This window comes from Cyprinus carpio, chromosome A3 (genome assembly GCF_018340385.1).
Source record: "Cyprinus carpio isolate SPL01 chromosome A3, ASM1834038v1, whole genome shotgun sequence".
Classification (NCBI taxonomy): domain Eukaryota; kingdom Metazoa; phylum Chordata; class Actinopteri; order Cypriniformes; family Cyprinidae; genus Cyprinus; species Cyprinus carpio.
Window position 1 is genome coordinate 32672298 of NC_056574.1, and position 19456 is coordinate 32691753.

Below are 19456 nucleotides of genomic sequence, written 5' to 3' on the forward strand. Positions count from 1 at the left end.
ATAAAGCTTGTTAAACATAGTACAAGCACCCCTACTCACACATGCACACTGCTCTGAAGTGTACGTGATGCACACTTCACTAACAAAGAACAGAGAACTTACCTACACAGGACTGATATCAGTAAGATTTAAAAGAAGAAAATAAATAATACTTTAATTCAGCAAGGATGCATTAAATCGAACAAAAGCAACAGCAAAGACATTTATAATCTTACAAAACATTCCAATTTGAAATAACTTTCTATTCATCAGTACATCAATAAAAAAATGCATTACAATTTCCACAAAATATGAAACAGTACAACTGTTTTCAACACTGATAATAATAAGAAATGTTACTTGATCAGCAAATCGCATATTAGACTGATTTCTGAAGGATCATGTGACACTGAAGACTGGATGCTGAAAATTCAGCTTTGCATAAAGTGCATAAAATATCCTAAATTAGAAAAAAATTATATCAATATAATATCATTATTCCATTTTATTTTTAAATAATGTCCATCAAAACTCTGCTGATTTAATGTGCTAACTTAATGACACCCTACACATTTGATGCTGTGATGTTCTGGGTTAAAGCTAAGAACTAGTAATAAGAAGGCTGCTAGTTCACCACTGAATAAAATTATTAACCTTGGGTTGCCATCTGCTGCAGTAAATGATTACTTATGATTTTGTTTACCATGTCTTCATACAGAGAATTTATGTTCTGCTCTGATGCTGAAAAGCTGCCCATTTATGAGAGCTTTGGTATTTGACCTCTCTGCCTCTTTGGCTGCAGTGTCAGTCCTGCTGTCACTTCGTTATATCTGCTACATGCTCAGTGCTTTACCATAGAAGGCCTGATGATGTGGCTGTCAGGTACCGTGGTATTAGGTGTACTTCTGCAAAGCCAGTCCTGTGTTCAAGCACAGCTAAGTCTACAGGCATTATAACCTGGCAGATTCACTTATCAGTGTTCAGGTGTTTGCAAGTGGAAATATTGATACCAGTCAATATATTCAACATAATTGAAATTAAATATTAATGTGACTTAAACACAAATACTTGAAATTAAGATGCAAAGCAAAAGCAAAGCAGTCAACCAATTAACTAATGAAAAAGTTGACACTTAAGCCCAAAGTAGGCTATACTACATGTGTGCATGTTACACATTAAATAATATTACCTTGCAATGACAAATAAAAGGTTTTACTTTAAAGTACATTTTGATCATTCTTTTAATAATCTTTTGTTGTCGTTTAAATAAGTACACTTATTTTGATGTGTTGACTAACATACTGAAGCACATGTAAAGCACTTGATTATAATTTTGCCTGTAGTGTGTTGCTTGATATTACATTCAAGGCTTTGACAGCTTTTCACAGCTTTGGGACTGCCCGCTGTGGCCTGTTATCTGTGAGAAGTTTCCAGGCTTAAACTGAGCTTTGCACTCAGCAAAACAAGACTTTTCCACACCTGGCTCTGGTTGTCACGGAAAAGACACATGGATGCCATTGCATAGACTGTAGAGTTGCCACTTGCTTTCATTGAGCTTCCTGTTGCAGGTCAAAAAAAAAAAAAAAACAGAACTTAATTTCTGAAGTATTAGTAAATTTGGGGCAAAATGGTTTGGTTGCACAAATAAAATAATTACATACACATACATTCAAAATAATCTTTCACCAATTCACCTAATATTCACATGTATAATTATATATACAGAAAATGTATAATATAGCATAAAAATGCGATATTTGTATCTGTACAATCTGTACGTTTTGTAAATGCAAATTTAGAGAAATCTGGCAAAACATATTCCTTTATTTATTTACTGATACCAAATCTTGCTAAATTGCAACTCATAAAGATCATTTATTGCCTGTCATCTGCATTTGAATGAAGGGAAATACATGTGAAATAAATGTGCAAATGACATGGTATAATGTGATATAAAATGCCATTATTTTATCAACTATATCTGTCTTTCTGGTGGAGATACATGTTGATATTAATATCATTTTAACACTAGCACTTATTCAAGACACTATGTCATACACAAAATATGAAACACGTAAGACACCAAATATTAAAAGCAGTATGAACAGATGATCTCCTGGAACTGAAAGTCAGTCAATAGAATTAGTGCAGGTTCTCTAGGGGCTGTTCATAATGGAGCAGAATTTAGCTCAGATGGCAGATGTGAAGCTTAATGGTGGAGTGTAGCAAAAATAGGTCACAAGACGCTGCTCTCACCATCCTTGCTTTGTGCGTGAAAGCAAAAGTCCCTTAATTCTTCTCTGACCATTTACACCTGGTGTATAATGTTGGTGTGCTGGTGACCTCACCAGATTTCTTAACTAGTTTAACCAGCAATTCCTCCTTGATCAACCAGCTTAAACAGAAAGGTTAAGTTGGTTGACACCATGCCTATAATGGCCCACCGCATAAACTGGCCTGCACCAGCTAGAGCCAATAAGTTTTGAACAGAAAGGCCATTTTGAGCAGCATTTCATGCACAACCACCGAACTGGCTGCTTAACTGCCATACTACAATGCATCACTAGAGAAATGAACTAGCTAGACATGACAGTTTCCCAAAACTTTAGGAACATGGTCGCACATCCGTCACTGTCGTTAATGACATGGTAACAAACACGGCATCTGAGGACTCCTTTGATACTTTTTGTTCTCCTTTGTGTTCCTTTACCTCCAGATTTGATTCAATTGCGGGTTCCCTATCACATCACACTACCCCAAGGTTCTCAACTCTGGCCCTCGAGGTCCACTTTCCTGCAGAGTTTTAGCTCCAACCCTAATCAAACACGGCTGAACAAGCTAATCAAGGTCTTCAGGATTGCTAGAAAGTTACAGCAGGTGAGTTTGATCAAGGTTTGGGCTAAACAGGAAAGTAAATCTTGAGGGCCAGGGTTGAGAACCTCTTGTGTAGAGTGCTGCAGTGATGACCTATTTTTGGCATCACACTGGTTCCCTCAACAAAAACACTATAGAATTTTTCCAGTGGCTTTTGGATTATTGCAGAAAACAAGCTCTGTGACCAACAAAAGTTTTTGATTCCTACACATTTTGTTTATGATTATCTTTAGAAATTAACACAACTTTTAATAAATTTGAAGCCTAAATACAATCAGAAGTAAAACAACTTACCTGTTTGAGCAGTTCATGGTACACAAGAAACTCCAAGATGTGAAAACATTTTGATCCAAAAATACATTGTGAACAGTATACCACACCTATTGACTCGTAGGCTATGATGCACATTTCTATAGAAGAATAAAACGTCATTAGCATGCGCTAGTGGTAAATAAAAAGAGCATAATGAATCACACTTTGACAGTTGTAGTTTTTATGTGTGCTGAAAAAAGTGGGAGTGGCAAAAGAGGAAGAAATAAGAGCTTGAGGTAAGCAGTTTTATATTTTAGCGCCATGTCGCATTGATTTCATGTCGCATTTTTATTGGTTGGTCAGTAAACATGGGTCGTAACTGCAAACACACTGTGCAAAGAACATGCTGAATATCTGACTGAATTATCGTAGGCTATCGTGGTTGCAAGAGTGTGCAACGGCCATCTTTGAACCTCTCTCACTGTACGACAAAGGACCACCAATTAGGAGCCACGATCATAAAAATCGCCACGATTGTTTCACGATGCCAATCTTTTGTCTGGGACAGCCGAAAATCGTGCAGTGTGTCTCGGGCTTACGAAAACAAACCGGCCCATAAAACCCCAGCCCTTACAACATATCTACAATACAGCCACAACTAGCAACGCCTTACCAAACACACACTCCTGCGCTGATATCATACTTTCAAGAACTACAGGTTGAGATCTGTTGTTGCAACCACACAACTTTGCAGAGACGTTTGCGAATGTTGTTGGAACTATTTGGGGAAAAACACCAAATTGTTGAACTCTGTTGATTAACGACAGAACTCGCTAACAATACTTTTGGGACACACACCACAGGTCTACTAGAGCATGGTTTTGATGGAATCTCAAGCTGGTCTTGTAGCAGTTAGGTTAACACTCTTAGCTCATGCTAATATTATGAATGAAAGAACATCCCTGATTCTTTCTCTCAGATCCAAACAAAACAAACCACAAATACAAGATGTCCAACTCAGAGAGCTACACAAAATGATTCCCTCAAAGCTTTTTATGATGTGTTTAATGATTTGACTCTTTGTTTCTCGCTAGTCTACTGTATTGTGTGCCTGCGGTTTGTTTTGTGCAAATGTGAGCGGGGACACGCTGACATTGAGCAGGTATGAAGAATGCTAGCTTGGGAATAGCCTGAAGTTCTGAGTAGAGCTACACAGCTGTTTTAAAGTGTTGCAGGCGCATGTGTGTGGCTGACTTCATAGGGTGGGTTAAAAGAGCTTTGATGGCATGATTGTTTGTGTGGGGATTGAGTTCCCGATTCTAAAAAAAAAAAAGTGGGTGCTTTGAACGGTCACTATGTTGCTTACACAATGGGGGCATGAGTTTTGCCCATTACGCCATCAGTAGCCAATGAGTATGTGCTTAGCAAAGAAACAGGAAGTGGAAAGGACAGTACAAGGTAAGCCAATTTAGCCCCAGGGGAAAAATCATCAGAGTAACACTCAGCAAAACAGGTGCCATGTTACAACACACACATGTTAGTGCTTTACACTTCACAACAGGGGATAAAGGGGATCGGTCAAAACAGAGCTCGAATCCTCACAGACATTGAGGAACACGCATCCATCCAATATTCAGATAAGTGGTTCATGGATATAGGTTTCTGAATGACTGATCTTTACAAATGATCAATGGTTTTCAACACCGCTACTAATAAGAAAAGCATATTAGAATGATTTCTGCAGGATCATGTGACATTGAAGAGTGGAGTAATGGTGCTGAAAATTAAGCTTTGCATTACAGGAATAAATTACATTTTAAAACTAAATTCAAAATTAAATTCAAACTTTCCCACCAGTTTTCATACACTCAAGTACTCATGCAGAGATATTAGAGAAGGAACGGGCATGAGGCTAATATTACAGATTAAAGCAAAATAAACACATCTGGGACACTGAGTTTAATTCTCAGTAATTGTGAAGTTAGCAACATGGGAAGAAATCTTTCCTGGAATATTTTTCAGTGTTATAAAGGCAATAATGTTCTTTGGTAAACAGGATTAACAAGCCTGACAGGACCATAGACAGGATCGACACGCCTTGTCATTAATGAACTGCTGCTCTTCATATGCACATCAATTTCGTTCATAATACATGTGATGCATATGTAATTGGGTATTTTGATTGTGTTTAGGGCATAAACAGAGTATAAACATATGTGGATGTAAACAGAGTTCTAGTTTCAACTAAAACTATTCATTTCATCCATTTGGAAAATGAATGTGATCTTCGGGCTGTGTGAAGGTTAGTGAGGAGTGAACTACCCACATGAGCTCATTGCATAACACAGATATCATCTTCAGTTGAATGATGGCCTGTTCCAGGCACCTTCCTGTTCTCTCATCGGGTCAACTCATCGGGAGCTTTTCGAGTATAGTGGAAGGTTATCTAAAGATGAGAGACAGAGATGACCCGTGTCTTGCTGACAGGATATTTTGACGGTATCTGATGGTGTCACTCTAAATATGTGGGCACACTAGACGCTTGTTTCATTCACTTCTATTCATATACATGCAAAGTGTTATCAAACATATGCCCTTCGTTTTCTATTAGTTTGATATTTATAGAAAGGATAATGGAGAGCAGATCTCCAATCTGTTCAATCTGAGATTTACCAGAGTAAAACAGAGTCATCTGAAAAAAGGTTTGGCAAGCTTGTAAACAGTTGCATAAATCAGTCTCTTTACCATATAAATTGCTTTCATGCTAACCAGATTCCACAACCATTAACATTAAACACATCTTTTAATAAACTATGTAATTAAAAAAAATAAAAAAATAACATCAATATAATTTCCATTGAGTTTTATAGTCAGTGTTGCGTTACGGTGCTGATGGGTGTGTATCCAGGAAAGAAGAGCTTTTTGTCACAAGTGCAAGATATTCATAAAGCAGCATTCTGGACTGGCCCCATAAGGCAAAGTGAAAGACAACATATTCCCAGAATACATTTCACAGGGGTCAGCGTGCCAATTTTAGCATTGCAGCTAACTGCAGGACTGGAATTCTGCACGACACTGAGTCAGGGCTCATGTTATGAACAAGTGAGAGCAAGAGAGGGACACTTTATGGCAGTAAAACAGAGGTACATGATGTTCCCCCTCCCTAAAATAAGCGCATGTCTGAGAGTGGTGAAAAACTCAGTGTACAAACCTCATATGGCTTCTGTAAAGACTGGTTTCCTTCACAAAGCCCGTAGAGTAATTGTGGCACCCCTGAAGATCTATTCATCTGCTAAAGTGGCAACCTATTATGGGACTCCCTTGTAAGTTAACCACAACGGGTGGCTATTGCTACTGATAACCCATGATGTCATATGATTGATGAGGAGTCATGCTGATAAGCTCCTGAGTGTCACATTGGAGCCCTCAAGCAGCCTGGCACCATCCAAGGACACTAGAAGTGTCACAAGCAATGCAATATTTTATGTAACACTCAGAGATGGCCCTGAAAAAAACATTTAAAATAAAAAACAAATGAACGAATAAATAAATTAAATTACATTTTAAATATTTTAAAATCAACCCAAATAGATGAAAATGAAATAGATTAAACATTGCTTAGCTAAACAACTAAAATAAAAATAAAAGTAACACTTCCTTTGTTTAACATGTACTACTTGTAGAATCTGCAGATCCTTTTTTTAAATAATATATATATATATATATATATATATATATATATATATATATATATATATATATATATATATTAAGACAGGGTTGACATATTTTACCTGATTACACAACCAAAAGGAAACTTTATAGTGAAACAAATAGCAGATGTCCTAAAATAAAACCCTGTGGTATACCATAAAAATGGCAAATATTTTCAAAGACAGCATTCACTTCTCTCAGATTGTTTACAACAGTAATCAAGTGAAATTCCTTTAAAGATTAATAGGAACTATATATTCTTGCAATTTAGTTAGAACAACTTTTCCTAGGTGGGGTGGCTCCACTTTAAAAGACTTCCTCTTTCAATTGGTTCAGTGGCTCCCTCGTGTTCTGGAAGAAAAAATGTCTTTCCTGTTTCTCATAGTTATTGAAAAAACACAGCAAAGAGGAAAAACAAAGAAAACCAGCAAAAGACTTGATATGACTACTCAGGTTTTAATCTCTGATATACAAACATCACCACAGTAATGTTAATTATACCAACAAATATTCATATTCATGATTGAAAATAAGTTTCTGGTGGTGGAGAAGCTGAATAAATTAGGTGTGAAGTGTCAAGTCATGCAGGTTCTTGTTCACTGTTGTGGAGTTGTGCATATTCCAGAGTCGCCTGCTGAGAAAGACACAAACTTCACAAACTAGCTTGCAGAATCATGTTCTAAGCAATATTTTACATTTTAATTACCTGGCTGTCCAAACTAATACAGAAATATAACTGTGGACAATACATGCAGATTTTGTTTTAAAATAATTTATTTATGCTCATGTCACCTAAGCAAGTTTCCCCCCAAATTATATACCTCATAATGAGAAAAAAAAAAAAAAAAAAAAACAACCTTATAATTATATAAAAAAATTATGATTCTCATATTCATTACTACTATATGGAACAAATATAAAATATTTCTATATCAAGGCAGTTTTTGTCATACTGCTCTTAACTATGGCAATTTTAATTAAAAAAATAATAATTTTAGAGCAGCATTTTTACTGTAATACAATGATGGCAATGAGAATCTAAAATATTTGGAATATTAAAAATGAAAATGACTAGATACATGTAAAATGTGCTAATTTCTTAATTTTCCTCTTTGGATTTTGTGTGATTGGAAATTTTCCCGACAGGCTTCACTAACCAAATCAGATACAACATATTGAGATTTCTTCTGTGGCACCTATTTCTTCCACAAGAGGGCCTCCTGATTGCAAAACTATTTGTACATACCTACATGTGGACTTTTGTGTCTGTGTGTCAACATTGTGCGTCACTTACGCCCTCAGCCTGTTCCGAAACTCCTGCAAAAAACAAATGAACCACCGTCACAAAAGAGCCGCAGTGGAAAATGGATGAATTTTTAATAACTTTAGCCCAACTTCCTGAACCAACTCTAATCAACTCCCAAGGAAGGGGAGTGCGGTGCCCGCCTTAGGCTTATCGCGTTAGTGCCATGCTAATGTGCCTGTGTAAGTAATCTGTTTCCCTCCAGATGCAGCTATTGTTTGGCAATATGTGGGCATGCCAAAACCCATTTCAGTGTGACCTCTGCTATGTTTCAGCATTGTTTCAGACGCATACCGCAATGATTAGCAGGAGGTCTTGCTATTAATCAACCAGGGAAAAGGGACTGTGGAGTGTTTGTGCTGAGGAAACAATAGACAAGTTTCTGTGTCGGTTAGGCAGAGGAACATGAGGCTCCAGGGCCCATTGTGAAAACAGGAAGCTCTTTTCCACCAGCGCAGGAAATAGCCACCTCATGCATGATGAAAACACCACACATTCATTAACAATGTCAGTTTGGATGCAGTGTAACAACATGCCTCTTTTACTTCCTGTTATGGTCATGCTGTATTGTACGTGATTCAAACATCTGAGCTCACCTGGTGTGGACACCTGGATATCTGTGTGGCAGACACTGTATTCGGGCTCTATGGTTTTCGTCACGGGAACATCTATTAAAAATATGGACACATTTTCACAAATTTTTTGGCATCCAAATGGAAATTTATGTAGTTAAGAAAGTTGTGTTGATAGGAAATTCTCAAAGTAGTCATGATCCAAAAATGATTAATAAAAGTCATTCTTTTTTTCTGGTCTTTTCTGGGTTTAGACAGTAAGGAAAAAACAACATTACATTTGCATAGTTTGTATTTTGTTTTTAGTTTATGTATAGGTAAACATTTATATATAGTATTTAAAGTCAAAATCTGTCAGTAGGTTAGTTGTGTATAAGTTTATACTGTTTAATTCATTGTTGTATGTCTGTATTTATGTAGCATTGTGGTCCTGTGAGGCACAACATTTCGTTCCACTGTGTGTCCACACATGTAGAGGAATGACAATAAAGCTCAACTTGACTTGAACTTAATGTGATGAATATTTGTCAGTCATACCTCAGATAAAACAAATACTAATGTGTTTTAACACAATACACAATAACCAAGTTTATATATTTATCATCAATCTTATACATTTTAACTAAATATTACTTGTGCCAAGTTTATACTTTTTAACTGAATACATTTAGTTGTTTTAACAATCAACAGATTTATACTGATGCTAAACAATAAATGCATTCTGAAAATATAATTATTTAAATAGACTACATTTAAATAAACTGTGCCATCAAGATTATGTTTAATCTAGTCCTTTGTATTCCAAATGGATGGAAATTTAGCAATTGAAATAAAATCGTAAATTAGGTCTAAATAATAAAATACTTAACAAATGTCAATGTTTGCAGCACAAATGCACTGTGTTGGATCGCCACTCAATATTGAGTTTAAAATCTTGGTCCTGAAGTATAATGGTCGGGAAGTGTGTTGCTGAGAGGCCCGGAAGGAGTTATGAAGCCTCAGTACAACCATGCAGTTGCCCAAGGTCCAAAGTGATTTTATTTTCACAAAACAGAACCAAAACCAACTATTCAATATATTCAATATCCAGCTATAACTGACAGCTTTTTCACAATGATTCCATCTGAGGAATTCATTGACTGTTGAAGAACTTTGAAAATTTTGCAACTCGCCTCCGCTGAGATCGACTTCCTGTGGGTGAACCAGCTGAGAGTCTTCATCAGTATGATCGTCAGAATCTAGTAAAACAGCAAGCAGAGGGTGTCATGTGATGAACTCACATCACATTGGCATACTCCTGTTTAAAATCTGTACTACCTGAGCCAGATACATTTTCACTCCAGACATTCCTGCCCATCACACAGGGAGTTCCTGTAAGGCAGAAACAAACAAGATATCAGTGACAATCAGGATATGAGTTCAACATCTAGTGTCAGAGAAAAATCAATTAAATAAATTTTTCAGTATGATTCAATATTCAGCCATTTCCATAACCCAGAGGTATCCAATCCAATGTCCTATAGAGTTCAGCTCCATCCTGCCCAAACCACACTCACCTGGAAGTTCCAGTGAGTCTGAAAGCCTTGATTAGCTGCTTCAGGTGTTTTTGATTGGGACTCAAGCTAAAATCTGCAGGACAGTTGCCTTTCAGGAACAGAACTGGACATTGCAATACCCTAACCTTACCTGACCTTACTCCAAGGATGTCCAAACCTGTTTCTTGAGGGTCACTGTCCTGCAGAATTCAGCTCCAACCCTAATTAAATGCATCAAAACCAGCTAATCAAGGTCTGAAAACACTTCCATACAAGTGTGTTGGAGCCGGTTGGAGCTAAACTCACACCAAACGGGACACCCCTGCCTTACTCAGCCCAACGCACAACGATACCAGAAAGGGATATTATGTAACAATCTGCATAGCACTTGTTGCATGTAACAAACTCCACCAGAATTACATTGGTAATGCAAAACCGGAAGTTCATTCACCTAGAAGCAGTCCCACATAAGAAATTCAGCTGAAATTATTCTACTTTTATAACTGCATGCATAAATTTTAGTTACAAATAAAAAAAAATATTTTCTGCTGTAATCAACATTACACCCAATGTGAATTGAACCCAAAACTTAAATGGACCAAACTTGACATTAGTCTAAATAAAGATCAAAGCAACTTTTTTTTTAGGAACACACAACAGCTTGAACAATATCTAAATGCAGGGTATTAATGTTAATATGACAAGGATGGGGACATCTGTTACCATTGAGAGCAGTGTTATCTTCAATGTCGAGAGTAAGGCTTATTCTCATGGGGTCACCTGATTTGGGTCGTGAAGGTTTCCTGAGAAAGAAAGAATTTTCAAACAGAATGGAAAAAAGCTTCAAATGATGTTTTAAGACATAAATGAAGTAGATGTTAAACAGAGATGAAGAGAGGCCTCTTACACTGATAACTCAGCTGCTTGCTCTTTTCTGCGTGGATTTGACATTTTCTTTAAAAAGACTGTCAGGACTATGACGATAGCCACCAAAAGCAAGATACAGAACACTCCAATAAGAGCTTTCTTCCACAGCGCTAAACTGACTATAAAAAAACACACAGAAATTAACAGAAAGGACACTAGAACATCTTCTGTAGACACTTTCACTTTTAGGGCAAAAACTCAAGACAATTGCAAGCATTACATTCTCAGCATTGCCTCAAGGGGTGCGTAGCATTAGCATAAACTGGCAGTTTCCACTGTCAATTACTCTTTCAGGTCAACTAACTTTATCACCTGTGTCTGTGTACTTGAACAGAGTATGTGTTACAGTTCAAAATAATCTATATCTAAACAAAGAAGCTCTACTATGACTTCAGAGTGATCAAATGGTAAGTTGGCGTTTGTTTATAAAAACGTACCACTAATTCTGGATGGATAACTCTTTTTGGTTTCATTGGCGTCATTGGATGCCTCACAGTGGTAGTCGCCTCTCTGGCCTCGTTCGATGGCTTTAACAACATGTCTTCCTTCTAATGATCTGACTTCTTTGGTGGAGTAAGGGAGCTTAACTCTGTTATAATACCAGGTGAAGGTGATGGGGTCAGAGCCCTGGTGTACACTGCAGATGAGGACGAGATCTGACCCCTCTGTGACCGTAACTTCCTTTGGCTTCAGGTCAGGCCTGGAAACAGGTACTGGTAGACAGAAAAATTTAAATTCTGTCTTTATTTATGTAAGTACCATAATACTAGCCCTGAAAGTCTTCTGAAGTCATCTTTCAGTTGTTATTCACTGAATATCACTAGCTCCATTGCAACTTCCCATTTACCTTACATATTCCAACCGATGCACTGTGTTCCAATTCAACATTTGTGAGAACATATGGTGTTTGGAGTCATTGTCATGTCATGTTTTTATCTGAATGTGAACAAGAATGGGATTTCAGAGGTTTGGCTTAGCGACATATATAACAACATCAACTTCTGTAACAATGCAGCTGTTGATGACTTCAGGAGACTTGAAGTATTGCTATAGTTGTATGGTTAGTTTTGTGCAAGGAACTGTATAAAAATAAGTCTTTATTAGTACATAATAATATAGGTAATTTTCGGACACTTTTTTTTTTTTTTTGAGTCTATGTTGCGAAGATTTATCATGACAAACTTTGAATGGCTTGAAATACCTTTCCTGAAAGTGAAACTTTATTTAAACAACAGTTTTGATTTCATCTAGCAGGCTTTGGTGTGAAGAACAGGAATATAATGAATGTGACATAAAATGGTACTGGACTCAGTGGTCCATCAGTGATTGAAGCTTATATCAGCATCTAAAAATGGCAACATGCACTTCCAAATGAATTCAAAAACAGCCACAACACAGATGTTTCAGTATGAAGTTGTCAGGATGTGCTCCTCTTACCTATGACTGTTGCTCTAAGGGGCTCACTGGTCTCATTGAACACATGGTTAGAAGCCTGACAACTGAAGCTGTGGATATCTTTAGGAAAACTGATGGAGGTTATATTAAAGATTGCCTTGTCGGCTGCCTTATCCACTTTCATGTTAGCCACTGGAACACTAGTCTTCAGTAAGGTGTAGGTTATTGGAAACGTTCCATTTTCAGCCTCACATGAAACCCTGAATGGCTTACCAACAATCACCTTATTAACAGCACGAAGGACTGGGACAGAAACAGGCACTGGAAAAGAGAGGAGGAAAAATGAGAAGCATGCACAAAAGAAAACATACTCTTGCAGCATATCAATTGAAATAAATCTATTTGGGTCGATTCTACACTCTTAAAAATAAAGGTTCTTTATCGGTATCTATGGTTTCATGAAGAATCTTCAACATCCATGGAATCTTTCCATTCCACAAACAATTTGTTATAGTGGAAGAAGGTTCTTTAGATTCTTTAGACTAAGAAAAACAAAATGGTTTATTTAGGAACGTTCCCTAAAAGTTTCTTTGGGGAACCCAACATGGCTCTTCAAATGCATCACTACAAAAATCCCCTTATGGAACCTTTATTTTTAAGAGTCTAGTGTTTTGGCACTATTGGGAGCAACTATATTGCTAGTTTTTTAAAACAGCTTTTGCTATTACTGTATTATAACATGTTATAATATAGAAATAACAAAAATGTTATGTTATAGCAGTCAGTTAGTAATATGGATAATATATGCATGTCCCTGAGTGAAAGAGATTTAACAAAAGCAGAAACTCATCACCTTTAGCCTTTAAAATGAATGGTAAGCTGGTCTTGTTAATTTCTTTAGCCATGGCCATACAGCAGTAGTTCCCATTGGTGGCCAGGCTTGCAGTGCCAAAGTATTTGTCAACTGCTGCAATGCGTCGACCATCTTTCAGCAAAACATACTTTATGTCTGCTTTTCCAATCTTCGCTGAGGAGATTACAGTACTGTTGCAGGTCAGAGTGAAGCGTCCTCCTTCATAAACCTGGTCTGGGCTCAATGTCAAAACTGGCTTCGAGAACAGTTCTGATGAGTGAAGATGGTGTCAGAAAAAAAAAAAAGTTTAATTATCATGTAGTCCAGGGTTAGTATAGTTAACTAAAACCAAAATCGAAGTTTTTAATGCAATAATAATGACAAAAATCAAACAAACATTGTTATATGTAGCTGACAGTAGCTGAAAGCATTTTAAGATTAGTCAAAATGTTAAGTAAAAAAACAGACAAATGGTAGGTGATGTGTACAACCCGAATGACGAACATTTGAATTGTGTGGAAATCTGATGCACATTTCTCTTATAAAATCTTGGTGGTTTTATACCTGTAACATTTAACTGATAGACTGCCTTCTTTTGCACTCTGCCTTTCTCTGCTTTACACACATAGTCCACTGAATCCTCAGCTCTTACTACAAGGCTGTATGTGAAGTTTGTACGAGATTCACGAAGAAGGGTGTTGCCTTTGGTGAGGTACAACTCAAGATCTGAGTTGAATTGCACCGTACATGCGATCTGCACCCTGTCACCCTCAACGACATTCACATTGGGGGAGATGCTTATTTTTGGGGTAATCACATCAAGATCTGAAAAAAAGAAAGTCCATCTTACTGTTAATACAAAATATCATCAGATGTGCATATATATGCTCTATAAAGACCCCATAGAAAGGCTTGATTAGCAGTTTTTCCCCCATGTGTTGCTGTGTTTCTTGACATATCATATTGGAGGAGAGATATTCTCTCTGAAAGTAACATTATTTGGACAAAAATGTGCATAAATCCATGAGTGAATGATGAGTAATTTTTGTGAGGACAAATGGTTTTCTTTCAAGTAACTTGAATATGCATTTACCTTTTACAATAACTTTAACCATTTTGCTTTTGTTGGAGTGTCCTGCGATGTGTTGCATCACAACAATATAGTCACAATACAGGTAGTTGTCTTTGAGCTTCTGCAAGGTCAGACTGGTTGTCACAGAGTTGTTGGTACTAACGACTCTCTTGACCTCCTGATCGGTTTCGTAGAAGTAGAACATCAGACTGCCCGTCTCCTCTGGTGCACTGCATGTGGCAATAATGTCTTCCCCCTCAGACACGATTTCAGACTTCACCTTAAGCATTGGGATTTGAAGTCCTGTAAGAGTTTAAAGACTTTCTAAACCACTGAATATAATCAGTCACATCAACAACACAATTTAGGGGCAACAATGAAAAACAAAAGAATTCTCAAGTATCATCAGCAAATCTTGACAAGGCTCAGTGATTTACTGCAAAGCAAGTTCATAATCAAATTGCATCATTCAATGGTGGATCTGATGACAAAGTTGTCATCAAACAAAATAACGATTTTGAAGATGATGTAAATGAAAACATTTTAAGATTGGTGTATCAAAAGTTTCAGATGCTTTATTTTATTACTGTGTACTTGTTAAACTATCAGTACAGTTTTATGCTATTAGGGCAATTTAGAGATCCATATGTATTAATGCCTTCAAGGGTTAAAAGCCGTAAACACATTCTGTTTAAACACACAGTATATCTATATACCTACAAAAGAGCAAAAGCTATTTCCTTAAAATATAGTGGATGGCAAGAGCTACTAAAGTAGAATTGGTCAGTAATGCTTTTAAAGGGATGGTACACCCAAAAATGAAAATTTGCTGTTAATTTACTCAGGCCATCCAAGTTGTAGGTGACTGCAATTCAATGGCTACTGTTACTATGAGAATTAAAAACGCGTAGAGACAAGACCAAAATAATGCTCCTGGCTCCTGATGATATACGGAGGTCTTATGAAGTGAAATGATCCGTCTGTGCAAGAAACTGAACATTATTTACAACATTTTTACCTGTAATCCATAGCCTCAAATTCAATTATTTTCCATGAACAGGTTCTCTCGTTTCAATGAACTGGTTCAAATAACTGATTGGCCAGTTTGTTTACATCATGCACTGACATAATGTATAGCTACGCAATAACATTAGCAGCCAACAATGATGTTAAATGCGAATGTTTTACACGTCTAAAGCATATAAAGTGAAAAAACCTGTCTTAATCAACTTACCTTTTTAGAAAATCACGAGAAAGCATAAAAACATCTTGCACAGACTGATTTTTTTGCTTCATAAGACCTCAATATATCGTCAGGAGCTACGGGTATTAAGTTTGTGTTGCCTGATATGCTTTTTTTGTAATCAAATTGATGGTAGCCATTGACAGGAATTTAATGAATCACCAAAGATCCTTACTATTTTTCTGAAGTAAAAAAGGTCACCTACATCTTGGATTGCCTGATGGTGAGTAAATTAACAGCTAATTTTAATTTTTTTGTGTGAACTATCTCTTTAAGGCAGGGCTTAGCGGAGGGTCAGTTATGTTACTTACCTGTGACTTTTAATGCCACAGTGTTGCTTATCTTGTGCTTGTTGTAGATGTGGACACTGCACTGATAGCGACCAGAGTTGGACACCCTGGCCGGAGATAATCTGCGCTCCATCTCTAGGGCACTGATATTTTTGGAGTACATCACCTGACCCTCCTGCAGGAGGCTAAAGGTGTAGGTCAGCTGCTGGTGGAGACTAGACACACTGACTCTGGCCTTGCAATGCAAGGTCACGTTAGTTCCACTCTCCACATTATTAGCAGGAAGCACAGTCAGTGTCACCTCATCAATGGTCAATGCTGCTCAGAAACACCCAGAAATAACAAACACACACATAATAGAAAACAAAGCTGGGTCATTCGGGTCATGTTCAAGAAATTGTAAAAATAAACATAAATTGTACATTTTATAAAAATATAAAACATTAATGGAAGCAACGGAACATCAATAGATCATGAAAAACTTTGTGTACATCTTAAATTTAACCTCTTTAGTCAATATAGCAGAAAAAAAAAATTATAGAAGAGATGTTTACTTGCCTGAATTATTTATTAAAAAGTATCTAAATAATTACATAAATATGTGTCAAGCATCATTGTGTTTTTGAAAAGTGCTTTATTAATAAACAATTATTTCATGTTTTTATAAATTATTCTAAAATTATTTTACACATTTAGTCAGAAGATTCTTCATCTGTGGTGTTACAGAATAGATGGCTCTTTAAATACAATCAGAAAAAGTTATTAAACCTTTCTGTTTGAAAATATTATACAAATTAAATGCATTTAAAAAAAAAAAACACTTGTTGGCTCTGAAATAAGTTATAATTTTAGTTAAATCTGCAGTGAATTCTTCACATCATCTTACTGTCACATATTTATGGTAATTATTTATATAATGTATATTGCTATATTATATATTTAAAGCATATGTATAAAAAACCCTATGAAATATGTTAAATCAGTAAAATATACTTTAATGTAATTTCTACTGAAACTTATGTCGTGAATTTAAATTAGTGCTATCAAATGATTAATCGTGATTAATCACATCCAAAATAAAAGATTTTATTTACATAACATATAGGAGTGTACTGTTTATATTCATTCTGTATATATAAATACACACACATATGCATGTACATATTTCAGTGTTATCTTTATAAAGTAAATAAATGTAAAAGTTATTTTGTATGTGATTAATCGCAATTAATCGTTTGACAGCACTAATTTAAATATATTTGTAATTACACAAATGCGGTTATGAAGTTGCAATTTAGTGTTTTTAAAATATTATTATTATTATTATTATTATTATTATTATTATTATTATTAAATAACCTACTGCAGTTAAAATTATAGTCAATAACTTTGTGTGCTTTATTTAGTTAGCTACCACATCAAAATAAGTGTACTTCTTTAAAGCACAAGAAAAGATTATTAAAACGTAATGATTTAAAATGTACTTTAGTGTAAAACTTTAAAATTTGACATTATTACAAAGTGCACTTTTTAAAAAGAAGCTGTCATGACAGTGTACTCTCTTTAAGTACATTTAAGTGGACTTTTATTTTATAAATAATATACTACACACAAAGTCCAATTTTAAAAACTTTTGAACTAACTGCACATTCAATTCATTTTTCACAAGTGATGCATTCTGGGATTGCCTTGTCGGTCGTGCGATGTTGAATTTGGCTAAAAAGAAGCATCAGACAAAGCCAGTACATTGTTCTCAAAGAAACATGTGCTTGCTTCGGCTCACAAAAAAAACATCAGATGCCACTTTTAAAAAGTCATCTTCTCTGTGTGTTTACTTTGAGCAGAACACACAGTTCTTTTCCTGAAGTCTTAAAGGAGGCCGAAAATGTGGAAAGCAGCGGCATTCTGAACAGAAAGAAGCGGAAGGAAGGAAATCACATAAACAAACACTAAACATTTCCCCCTCAGGAGTGCAGAGCCTGTAATTTCTGCCGTACGACTCTCAACCAGGCCAACAAACACAACCGGAGTTCACCGCCAAACACCACTAAAAGCTGGAAGAACAAGGATAATCCGAACCCAGACTCAATGGTTGCATGTTTACTAGAAAATCATAGCGTTTGTGGCTTAGAATCTGCATCACTGATCATGTTTGAGCCTCCAATTAGAAGCAGACTAAACATCTTGGTATTGTACGAGTTGCAAACTTCCTGAGAGGGGCTAAACAGTGCGTGTCAAAGTATCTCTGAAGGATCAAAGCATCCAAGTGAATCACAGATCTGCTCTGACTAAAAATACATCCTAAAAGTCTCAGAAAAGCACAGAACTGTCATAATATTTCACTGCTCCCTTTTCCCACCTTTATAAATCAAGCAGTCAGGTTAGTCTAAGGTAAAAATAACCCTACCGAAGCTAGTGTCCCGAAACTGTCGTGACCATATGGTTTCTCTCCCATGCAAATACAAAGTACAGATTGAAACTGGAGAGTGAATCGAAGACTTACCTGCTTGTATGTTGGCCGCTTGCCCTGCAGGTGAGAGCAAAAGGGAGAAAGAGTTGAGACAAATGAACAAAAAGAAGATGAGACGGTGTCAATCATCAGTGCGAGGTATCCTTACACAGTACACTCAGGCTGATGTGGAGCAGGCCGACCCAGAGAAGACACACGCTCATCCTTCCAGGTGAGTGTTCATGAATGTGAAGGACGCACACGCGGCGCTGGAGGATGAAGAGAAGGGCAGAATGGTGGCACATTTCACTTGGAACCGCCTTTCTTTGTTTAACGTGGATCAGGAAATGTGTTCCTTCCTCAGGATGTGTGTATTTGAATGCTTCGTTCGTCCAGACCCTTGGAAAAAATCACCTTTCTGTGTATGCCGGGTCTCGAAGGCCTCATGTTTTAGTGCTGTGCTGAAGATATCACAGCCATATAATCACAGCCATATATAAGATCAAGATGATGCTTTTTGAGGAACATCAGCGGTGTGGCATCCATCCAGCACAAACACGTGTACCCCGCCCGGTAGCACATTTCTTGACATGTTCCTTGATCATCATAAGTGTTTTTAGGACACATTACACAGTTATACCACATTTGTTTTTGGATTCAAACCAGACATTTCTGGATATTTCTTTGAATTTGAACACAAACAATGGAACTAGCACAATTTTTTTGTACCATCACAATACAATGTTTTTCCGGCATGCACCATGGTAATTAATTCCATGTATTTTTGGGCATGTACCATGGCAATTTGCCTTTAGTTTTAGTTAACAATATCAGCACTGATTTAGGTTTGTACCAGAATTTTGAATATAGGGCTTTTATTGATATATTTTAAGTTTTCATTTTAATTTTAGTTCAAGTTTAAACAAGTTTGTAGATTTTGTCATTTATTATTTTTATTATTTTTATAATCTGATTTAATTTTTCTTGAATTTATTGTT

General features: G+C 36.4%; 1 protein-coding gene across 4 annotated transcripts; it reads right to left on the reverse strand.

Moving 5' to 3' along the window:
• Positions 1-7259: 7259 nt before the first annotated feature.
• Positions 7260-18784, reverse strand: LOC109092413 (platelet endothelial cell adhesion molecule-like). Of its 4 annotated transcripts, none has more exons than XM_042730767.1 (15): positions 18628-18784; positions 18513-18536; positions 16031-16327; positions 14498-14779; positions 13969-14229; positions 13405-13674; positions 12594-12872; positions 11594-11869; positions 11137-11275; positions 10953-11032; positions 10012-10065; positions 9867-9932; positions 8719-8790; positions 8114-8136; positions 7260-7450 (listed from the first exon to the last, which is right to left on the reverse strand). In XM_042730767.1, exons 1-15 carry the CDS (start codon positions 18761-18763, stop codon positions 7400-7402), a joined length of 2310 nt encoding a protein of 769 aa, XP_042586701.1. In that variant the 5' UTR covers positions 18764-18784; the 3' UTR covers positions 7260-7399. The 4 variants fall into 4 exon arrangements, with proteins under 4 accessions (XP_042586701.1, XP_042586695.1, XP_042586719.1 ...); XM_042730761.1 differs by having other exon boundaries at positions 7260-7453; XM_042730785.1 differs by having other exon boundaries at positions 8066-8136.
• Positions 18785-19456: the final 672 nt, after the last annotated feature.

Bases quoted from the DNA above. Each gene is read 5' to 3' on its own strand.
- LOC109092413 (XM_042730761.1), bottom strand. From the start codon at position 18,763: ATGTGCCACCATTCTGCCCTTCTCTTCATCCTCCAGCGCCGCGTGTGC. The intron at 14,230-14,497 runs GTAAATGCATAT...TCTTTTTTTCAG, and splicing joins GGTTAAAGTTATTGTAAAAG to ATCTTGATGTGATTACCCCA. The intron at 7,454-8,113 runs GTAAGTGACGCA...TGTCTTTCTCAG, and splicing joins TTTCGGAACAGGCTGAGGGC to CAGGCGACTCTGGAATATGC.